Source organism: Monopterus albus, unplaced genomic scaffold, assembly GCF_001952655.1.
Source record: "Monopterus albus unplaced genomic scaffold, M_albus_1.0 scaffold290.1, whole genome shotgun sequence".
Lineage (NCBI taxonomy): Eukaryota > Metazoa > Chordata > Actinopteri > Synbranchiformes > Synbranchidae > Monopterus > Monopterus albus.
Genome location: NW_018128170.1, coordinates 282,180 through 292,457, shown reverse-complemented (window position 1 = coordinate 292,457; position 10,278 = coordinate 282,180). Strand labels below are relative to the sequence as shown.

The window sequence follows — 10,278 nt, the reverse complement described above, 5'->3', positions numbered from 1 at the left end:
ATGCTATTTCTGTTTGTACCTGTGTCACTGTCCCTGGGGCTCACATAGCACCGGTACTACTGAATTAATTCTTTCTTTAGGGATAATATCTTATTAGCATGAACATTTTTCAGTGCTATTAATATATATTTTGCTGCATGCTTATCCACAGCAAGAGCACACATTTATAGTATAGTAGGACTTGGTAACAATGGACTTGTTGGTTCTAGCACTGTCATGTGGCAAATATTAAAGCAGGAAAGTCATTTCTATTCTAATAAGCGCACTATACCTGAAGAAACACTACTTGTTATTTGATATTTTATGCTCCATATTTTGCTATACTGGGAGTGTGTTCTGTTGTAATGAACCATTATATCATCGTACCCCTGTCTCTGCAGGGCCATAATCGCATCATAGCGTACAGCCGGCCTGTATACTTCTGCCTGTGCTGTGGCCTCATTTGGCTGCTCCACTACAGCAGTCTGAGGACCAGCTCATCCCGCTTCACCTTGTATGGGGTCGCGCTCACCAGCTCCCTGGTACTCGCCTCTGCCAGGGATCTTGTCATAGGTAGGTCAACAGCCAAACACATGCAGCCTGCTGTATTTCCCTGTGGCATTTAGGTGCAGCGATAATACTGATAACATTTCTTTACTGGTGTAGCACTTTTCATAACAGAGTTGCAAAGTGTGTCACAGAAAGACAGAAAAAAAACACCGTAGAAGGATAAATTGTCAGTTTAAAGAGACAGTTACAGTTTCTGGAAGAGATTAATATTTGAGTAAGAGTGATAAAAATATTTTAAAACAATACACAGGCAATAAAAACAGGACTCTGCTACTTTATTGACATTACAGTCAAAAACAAGATGTGAATCAGAGATAACTTACTGGAGGGCATCAGGCTGTCAAAGTTATCATAGTTTAAGCATTGTAGTCCCACGATTTTTGGCTGTCACTAACAGGCGAAAGTACATAACGATACATGACAAAAACCACTCCTGCACTTTGTTTGTTTGGCCAAAGCCAGAGATAGAGCCCCGGTCACAGGATCATCAGAGTATCCACAGTCAGAAAGTGCAAACTATCCATCATATGAGCTGCAGTCTCCCTACTTAAAGCAATGTTTATTTGTTCAGAGACTATTAACACCACCTTTCATCAAACAACAATCAACAGTACTTGCTGCATTTGGCCCTGGAGACTTGTCTGTGTGCACCAGTATGAACCAATAATATGTGCAGCCCACAGGCAAAGCTGGAGAATAATAAAAGTTTTCATCTATCATATGTGATATCTGGAAAATAACAAAATTTGAAGATGAAAATGTTATAAACTGATCAATGTTTCATTTTGTCACACTGTCACCTGTTGTGTTTCCCTGCAGTGTTCACTTTGTGTTTTCCCATCATCTTCTTTGTGGGGCTGCTGCCTCAAGTCAACACATTCGTCATGTACCTCTTTGAGCAGCTGGACATCCATGTGTTTGGGGGCAATGGTGAGTGACTTGTAGTTGTACAACCTCTCTGCAGAGGTGACGTTGACACAGGAGACACTCATACACACTGTTGTGCCTTTTATATTATGATGTGGCAAGCTTCATAAGAGGCCAGAACGCTGATTTGCATTCTACCTGTCCGGTCAAATGGTTTACTACATGGTCGCTGTGTTCTCTGCAGCCTCCACAAGCCTCCTGTCAGCGCTGTACAGCATCCTGCGTAGCATCGTCACCGTCGCTCTGCTTTACGGCTTCTGCTATGGAGCACTGAAGGTGAGCACAAAGTCAACTAAGACGTCTAAATCTAACCCACATATCATCTGATGACAGAAATACATTGTAGTAGTACTGTCAAACTATGTCCTCTACATGTAGAGAACAGCAGTTAGAAGACATTGTCATTATAGCAGCATTAATGTCTAAGATGCTTGAAGACCATGTTAAATAAAGTGTGCTTGTACAATTTTTGGAAACTTTAAACACTACATTATATGTCAGGTTTTCTGAGCATCTATTTGTACATTTGTGAATCTTTTCTTTACTTTTTAGTGGTTTGAATAGGTACTTTAATTTGCTGGAAACTAACGCTGTATCCTGACTAATTAGCACAATAATGACAGACATGCTCTGTCTTTTGTCTCAGGAGACCTGGGAGCCTCATCACATCCCTGTGTTATTTTCTGTCTTCTGCGGCCTCTTGGTGGCGGTGTCGTACCACCTGAGCCGGCAAAGCGGCGACCCCTCTGTCCTCATGTAAGTCCAGTGCCTTGCACAGCAGACCTCAGTCAGATAGTCTGTGCATTGTCTGAACTGTGACTCACAGAGAGATGAATATTGAGGCTTGTGTTGTAAAAGGCTTCAAGTGTGAGAAGCTGTCGGCTTCTAGTTGTTTTTTGTTTGGTTTTTTTACTTGAAGCATATAAGCTGTCTCTTTTCTGTTCTTACTCTGTGGATTATGTCTGACGGGTTTTCCTAGCATTTTAAAAATACTTGGAACATATAACTTGAAATGGTTTCACACGATAGTTGTAATGTAGTGTTAACAGCTGATTAACCACTCCCTCTGAGATAAGTCACCCCCAGGACATTCATGATGTTAGAATCAGCTGATATTTGTGATTTTTGGTTTACAGCTCACTTATACAGTCCAAGGTTTTGCCCAGTTTAAAAGACAAGAACCCAGAGGACCCTCTGTCAGAGGTACAGGACCCTCTACCAGAGAAGCTGAAGGCCTCAGTGGTGAGTTGACCTGCTAAGGAAAGCAGTTGTCTTTTGATAATGTGAAGTTAAATTTGCTAAAGACGCTGGCTTTTCCCCAGCTTTAATGTTCAGCATAAAGTAAAAAAAAAAAAAAGTATAAAAAGTTTTCTTTTCATATCACAGAATGAGCGTCTGCAGTCCGACCTGATCGTCTGTGTGGTCATTGCAGTCCTTTACTTTGCCATCCACGTCAGCACAGTTTTCATTGCACTACAGGTACAGTAAATATTGATTAAATATCATGTCTGACATTTTTGGGATACATACAGGCTACAACATGAATTATAAAACGGCCAGGTGGTTAACAGGTGGTCATATTTTTTCAGAATGATCACTATAGATACTGACACAAGACTATGAAGACCTCTAACCATCAAGAAATTAAATGAAACCTGTGTTTTTATTCCCTAAAATGTTTGTCTGTTTATCTGAAAACAAGAGGACAGAGACTCTGAGTGTTAATGTGTGCATCATCATCCACCTTCTCTGTTCTTTCAGCCTTTCCTCAGTTACGTCCTGTATGCGCTGTTGGGGACCGTTGGGCTGCTCACCCACTACCTGCTGCCTCAAGTCCGCAAGCAGCTGCCCTGGTACTGCTTCTCTCACCCCCTGCTCAAAACAAAGGAGTACTATCAGTTTGAAGTCAGAGGTAAGTCAATTGCATCACAAAGCAGCAGAAACTTGGCTCTCAGCATCACTGTTTTGTATCAACCGCTGACTCACAATGTTGACATTTTTCCTTTAGTCTTTATTTTTGATTGCCTCTTAATTGTTCTGTGTCTCCTAACTCTGCAGTATCTTGTGGTGATTTTGACTCCATGTAACAGAATTATGTTTCTCTTAACTTCCCCCGTCTCTCTTGTCAGATGCGGCTCATGTGATGTGGTTTGAAAAGCTGCATGTGTGGCTGCTCTTTGTGGAAAAGAATGTTCTTTATCCTCTCGTCATCCTTAATGAGCTGAGTGGCAGTGCCAGAGAACTCGCCAGTCCAAAGAAACTTGATACAGAGTGAGAACATTTACCATTATCTTTTTGTCTTACTTTTTATCTTCATATACTGTCACACACATTGTCATGTTTGATGTGTTCCCACACGCTGGTCTCTGATAGTGTATTAAAACGTCCTCCAGGGTTGGCGCTCTGATGATCACAGTAGCCGGCCTGAAGCTGCTTCGTTCCTCTTACAGCAGTCCTACCTACCAGTATGTGACCATCCTTTTCACCGTCCTCTTCTTCACCTTTGACTACCGTCATCTGTCTGAGACGCTGCTGCTCGACCTTTTCCTCATGTCCATTGTTTTTAGCAAGGTGAGAGCTGCACAACTTTCACTGTTCTCGCTATGTACACGAGACATTTAATGCCTGTAAGTATTAAATAATAATTATCTTTGCAATTTAATGTTTTCTCAGTTGTGGGAGCTGTTCTACAAGATGCACTTTGTCTACACCTACATCGCCCCCTGGCAGATCACATGGGGATCAGCCTTCCACGCCTTTGCTCAGCCCTTTGCTGTGCCTCGTATCCTTTTACTGTTGTCTTTTACCATGACATCCGCTGCACATAGTCACCAGTTTGATGGGTACACCTGTAGCATTAGAAGCCAGTAAGGATCAGATTTTGACATTGTGTTGATTGGCAGTTTTTTTTAATTTCCTAGTTGGTGTTTGAATTGTTTAAACTTTACTGAAGTGCGTTGGAAACCGTTTCCTCTGTGTAACTAAAAGTCTGATATTTTATCAGGTTCCTTTTACAGTGAATACGCACATAGCAGATAGCTATTGTATATAAAGCATGAATATCTTTCAAGTGACCCTTGACCTGAGCCCCTCCAGACTCTGCTATGTTGTTTGTTCAGGCTATAATTTCAGCGGTCTTCTCCACCCCCCTCAACCCCTTCCTGGGCAGTGCCATCTTCATCACTTCCTATGTCCGCCCCATAAAGTTCTGGGAGAGAGACTACAAGTAAATAAATTCTCAATACTATTCCATGTTCAAAGCTAATACTGTTTCTCTTTAGTTGTTCCTGAAATTTGTGATTTTCTATCTTTTGTGTTTGTAGCACTAAGAGAGTGGATCACACTAACACTCGACTGGCCTCTCAGCTGGACAGAAATCCTGGTGAGGGCATTGACATTCAATTTGAACCAGAAGGTTTCCTTTTAAAATTTAGTTTTGGCGGCATACAACTGATGTTTATATTGGAATTGCTCACTTCTTTGGGATATTTGCGTGTCATGTAGTCAAACTGGGAGACACTCTTATCTATGTGATTCAGACTTAAAGAACAAGTGTGTTCCAGGTTCTGATGACAACAATCTGAACTCCATCTTCTACGAGCACCTTACTCGCTCCCTGCAGCACAGCCTGTGTGGAGACCTCCTCCTGGGCCGTTGGGGAAACTTCAGCACTGGGGATTGCTTTATTCTGGCTTCAGACTACCTAAACGCTCTGGTGCACCTTATAGAGATCGGCAACGGCCTCGTGACCTTTCAGCTCCGAGGGCTGGAGTTCAGAGGTGAGATCTACGTGAGACACAAATGGAAGAATGTGGCACCAAATCGAACACAGGTCTAGACTTCCAAACACTCAAAGCAAGTTAAACCAAACCACAAGAATTGTTTGCCAAGTATTAGACTTGGGTCTGGATTAGGAAAGTACACATAAATCAGGAACATAAACCACTTCCTCAGCATTTCCCATTTGTTAAATCAGCAGTCCACCGGTAGCCAGTCCAGTTGTGCTTTATCTTCTGGTCAACACGCCCGTGTGTGTGTGTGTGTGTGTGTGTGTGTGCTTGATCAGCATGAGTTTGTGTAGCTGAACCAGCATTACTGCTACACAACAAACGCACTGCATGTGACACGCTGTGAACTTTTACAGAACTGAGGGCACTACTCAAAGTGTGACACTCATCACCAGACTGTCAGCAACTCTGCAGCTCTCTCTGTGCATGTCGACTCTTTTTCTTAAAGCAACTCGGATGACTGTTGTAGCTCTTCTGTCTGTCGATGTGTGCAGTTCTTTTGCTTGTTGTTTGTTTTACAGAAACAGCACAGCCACTACTGTATTGTGAATGTGTTCATTTCAACCCCCCAGGAACTTACTGCCAGCAGAGAGAGGTGGAGGCCATAACTGAGGGGGTGGAGGAAGATGAGGGCTGCTGCTGCTGTGAGCCCGGCCACCTCCCTCACATCCTGTCCTTTAATGCTGCTTTCGGACAGCGCTGGCTGGCCTGGGAGGTGCTGGTCACCAAGTACGTGCTGGAGGGCTACAGCATCACTGATAACAGCGCCGCCTCCATGCTGCAGGTCTTTGATCTGCGACGCATCCTCACCACCTACTATGTCAAGGTTAGTGAGATGATGCTGACGATTAAGATAACTTTTTTCTGATTCATATACAGGTATGATCTAAATGCATTGTCCCTTTCTGGGCTCAGGGAATCATCTACTATGTGATCACTTCCCCTAAACTGGAAGAGTGGCTGGCTAATGAGACCATGAAAGACGGCCTGCGGGGATGTAGCGAGAGGAACTATGTTGACCTGGATCCCACCTTCAATCCCAACATAGACGAGGACTATGACCATCGCCTGGCAGGAATCTCCAGGGACAGTTTCTGTGCAGTTTACCTGGGCTGGATCCAGTACTGCAACTCTCGAAGGGCCAAGGTAGAGCTGACTTAAGTTTCCTCTTCATAGTGGGATGGTTGTTTCCCAGGTGGTGATGGAAAGTTGAAAAGCCCAGGTGTGACACTAAAACAGGCCACACTTGATCAGTTTGTTCAGGTTGTAGAATTAAAATATGCCAAAGTGGCATCTCAGGCAATGTCTTTGACACCACTGGACAGCTCTGATGACAGTTGGAGGGATTGTGTTTGCACTGTGTGGCCTAACAATGACTGTTTGTAAGCAAAATTCAGGGGGTTTTGATGCTCATAAATGCCTCCCAGCAATTTGATTTTAGCCAAACTTTAAGAGATGACAGGATGGCATGTTTTAAAGGCAGAGAAAAATGTCAGATTCATGTGTTGACTTTTCACTCTAAAGATGGCGTTTGAGTTTCTTGAACCTTAACTGTTTCTTGCTCATAGCCACTGGACAGTGAGAGAGACTCTGCTCTGGTGCTGCTCTGCTTCGGCCTGTGTGTGCTGGGAAGGAGAGCTCTGGGAACAGCAGCCCATCACATGTCCAGGTTGATTAACAATTGTATTAGGAGTCAATAATTTGTTATAATTGGGGGAGACTTAGGTCGGCCAGAAAAACACATTAAACAGAACCACAGCAAGGATTTCCTGAGACATCCAATGTTTTCTTCCTAATTAAAAAAAAAAAGTCATACTGCATAGGTCAAGTAAAAAAGTCTGCCTAACTTCATATATGCATGTGTTCATAAAAATATTTTTTAATCTGTGCTTTGAGTAACAAGTAAACTGTGTCTTTGCTCCGTTTTCCATCACAGCAACCTGGAGTCTTTCCTTTATGGACTTCATGCATTATTTAAGGGAGATTTCCGCATCTCATCAGTGCGAGATGAGTGGATCTTTGCAGACATGGAACTACTCAGGAAAGTTGTGGTGCCCGGAATCCGAATTTCTCTCAAATTACACCAGGTGAGAACAACATGACGTTACTTATGACGTTGTTCTCAAGGTTCAGAATCTTTATTTGCCATTTATGCATAAACAGGGTTAAACTGTAACAAAATACTTCTGCTCGTTGTTAGGACCACTTCACCTCCCCTGATGAGTACGATGAGCCAGCAGTTCTTTTTGAGGCCATCTCCTCCCACCAGCAGAACCTGGTCATCGCTCACGAGGGCGACCCAGCCTGGAGGAGTGCTGTGCTGTCCAATGCACCGTCACTGCTCGCCCTGCGCCATGTCCTCGACGAAGGCACCAACGAGTACAAAATCATTATGCTCAATCGACGATACCTCAGCTTCCGTGTGATCAAGGTGGGCGCTACACCAGATTTTAAATAATTGCAGACTGCGTTATTGATTGTCACTAGTTCTGAGACCCAGTATTTACTGAGAGCTCACCTCTTGTGCTGCAGGTGAATAAAGAATGTGTGCGAGGTCTCTGGGCAGGACAGCAGCAGGAGCTTGTGTTCCTCAGAAACAGAAACCCAGAGCGCGGGAGTATCCAGAACGCCAAGCAGGCTCTACGCAACATGATCAATTCCTCTTGCGACCAGCCCATTGGGTATCCGATTTACGTATCTCCACTGACCACCTCCTACTGTAACACGCACCCGCAGCTCGGACACATCCTGGGAGGCCCCATCAGCATCGGGAATATCCGCAACTTTGTTGTCAGCACCTGGCACAGGTTTGTGGTTCTGTGCAGTTCAGTATGGTGATCACAAAACATGTAGTGTGTTGTATTACTGTGTGCTCTGTTGATGATGAATTTTTTTTTTTTAATGACTTTTGTTCAATAAGAAGTGACTTTTTTCTCTCCTAGGCTACGGAAAGGCTGTGGTGCCGGCTGTAACAGTGGGGGAAACATTGAGGATCCAGACGTGGGGGGGCTGTCCTCTGGCAGTGGGAATGGGACTGGGGGTGACTCTCAGCAGAGCTCAGTGTCACAGGGTGGGACTTCTGGACCTGTCCCACCCCTCTCGTACCAGCCCCACACTCTGGGTGAGAACGGTTTCACTTGAAAACCGTTAATACTGTGAATCCTATGACAAATAATTATTTTATTGACTTGCAACTATGTAGTATGTATATTTTAGATGAAAGTTCTACTGAGTGTTTTCAATAAAGAGACGCTCCGGTCAGTTTATCATGGATGGTGCTACTCAGGCTGGAGAAACAGTTGCATAATGTGTCCTGTGGTCCTGAGAAAACACTCATGACAGATATTCTAAAGTAAACGGTCTTATACTTGTATAACATTTTACTGTGCATTGCAGCACACTCAAAGTTCTTTCACACTATTTGCCCATTCACCCATTCGCACACACACACATTCACACACCGGTGACATCACCAGGAGCAATTTGGTGTTCAGTGTCTTGCTCAAGGACACTTCAACACGTGGACTGGAGAAGTCAGGAATCAAACCACTAACCTTCCGGTTATGGGACGACCTGCTCTACCTCATGAGCTACAGCCCCTTCACAAACTTGTGAAGTGGAATTTGAAACATGGCAGGCAGGGGGCATTTAATGAAGGAACATATTGACATGCATTATGGGAACTGCTGGAAACAGCATTGTTGGGACTGAGTCCATACTAGGGGCTAAATGTCAGTTTTCACTCTTTGCTTTTTAATCTCCAGTCTTCTCACGGGAATATTCTTTTAACTGTATTAATTCTACTTCTGCGTTCAGGCACCAGTCAGAGCTCTCAGTCTGTTCAGCTGGGTTTGGTACGCCACTCTCCTGCTCGAGCCTCTGTTGCCAGCCAGTTGTCCTCTTACCGCTACAGCAGCCGTCATTCCTCTCTGCGCACCTCCACCACAGGCCTGGAGCCCTGCCGACGTTCCTCCACCAGCCAGTTGTCCCTGCGCACGCTCCCCACCTCCCTGCAGCTCCGGCTGGGCTCCACCTCTGACACTACTGGCCCCTCTGTCTCTCTGTCCAGCCACAGCATCCCTCCCTGCAAACGCCATACACTGGTGGGTCTCCTGGGTAACGACGGCTTGTGTTGCACCGTCACCGACCCCCTCAGCCAGCATCTCCACCATCAGCACAACCCCACAGTCTCCACCGTGCGCAGAGATGACATCTCCTACAGAGTGCAGGTTTGTTAACTTTAGGAGCTATGACTTAAATTATTCAGCCACAGTAATCCAGCAGACAAACTGAACTGAACTAAGGAATGAACCATTTGCACTTGCATCTACACCTGTGGGTTTGACCTTATACAATCTATTTACATGTCCATCATCTCTTTGAATAACAACCCTCAGTTCAGCTGCCATGTGAATTTCACTGCTGTGGTTCTGTGATGTGGTCCAGATTGTGGACGTGAGTCAGGTTCTGGAGAACATCAACCTATCAAAGAGGAAGGAGCTGCAGTGGCCTGATGAAACCATGAGACTGAGGGCAGGACGGACCTGCTGGAGGGACTGGAGCCCTTTAGAGGGCATGGAAGGACATGTAAGTACTTTCTAACAGCTGATAAACCTCAGTATCACTGGGTTCACTTATAAACAGCTGAAAGTTGTCACATCCATCCAGTACACACACTCAAACGGTCTGACCTCTCATGCTATACACGTAGTTTTGCTACAGTATGCTTAACTTGTTTGGGCTTGTGTCCTATTTTATGACCCGTAACTCTCTGTGACCTACTTGCTCTGTGAGAAACGCTTCATAAATTTGATTGGCTGCTTCCTCTCACAGCGCTGCCTCCTCTGTTGCCCTCTGCAGGTGCTTCACCGGTGGGTGCCTTGTAGCAGAGACCCAGCCAGTCGCTCCCATATTGACAAGACCATCCTGCTGGTACAGGTGGAAGATAAGTTGGTGCCCATTATTGAGACTGGGGTCATTGAATTGGGTGCAGAGGTATAAGATGAGCAAGCAC

At 44.6% G+C, this 10,278-nt stretch overlaps 1 protein-coding gene across 1 annotated transcript in view; it reads left to right on the top strand.

The window, feature by feature from the left end:
* The window catches only part of pcnx1 (pecanex 1), a 30,925-nt gene extending 20,653 nt beyond the window's left edge, over positions 1-10,272 (top strand). Inside the window, exons 15-37 of the mRNA XM_020622861.1 lie at positions 381-552; positions 1,369-1,479; positions 1,661-1,752; positions 2,123-2,232; positions 2,613-2,718; positions 2,863-2,955; positions 3,238-3,388; positions 3,606-3,747; positions 3,870-4,047; positions 4,150-4,258; positions 4,573-4,702; positions 4,800-4,858; positions 5,040-5,255; positions 5,837-6,090; positions 6,180-6,410; positions 6,833-6,933; positions 7,201-7,351; positions 7,465-7,695; positions 7,797-8,071; positions 8,207-8,385; positions 9,081-9,493; positions 9,711-9,851; positions 10,125-10,272. Of these exons, the coding sequence (XP_020478517.1) occupies positions 381-552; positions 1,369-1,479; positions 1,661-1,752; positions 2,123-2,232; positions 2,613-2,718; positions 2,863-2,955; positions 3,238-3,388; positions 3,606-3,747; positions 3,870-4,047; positions 4,150-4,258; positions 4,573-4,702; positions 4,800-4,858; positions 5,040-5,255; positions 5,837-6,090; positions 6,180-6,410; positions 6,833-6,933; positions 7,201-7,351; positions 7,465-7,695; positions 7,797-8,071; positions 8,207-8,385; positions 9,081-9,493; positions 9,711-9,851; positions 10,125-10,265 (3,786 nt within the window). The 3' untranslated portion in view covers positions 10,266-10,272. The remainder of the gene's footprint in view (positions 1-380; positions 553-1,368; positions 1,480-1,660; positions 1,753-2,122; positions 2,233-2,612; positions 2,719-2,862; positions 2,956-3,237; positions 3,389-3,605; positions 3,748-3,869; positions 4,048-4,149; positions 4,259-4,572; positions 4,703-4,799; positions 4,859-5,039; positions 5,256-5,836; positions 6,091-6,179; positions 6,411-6,832; positions 6,934-7,200; positions 7,352-7,464; positions 7,696-7,796; positions 8,072-8,206; positions 8,386-9,080; positions 9,494-9,710; positions 9,852-10,124) is intronic.
* The last annotated feature ends 6 nt before the right edge of the window (positions 10,273-10,278 follow it).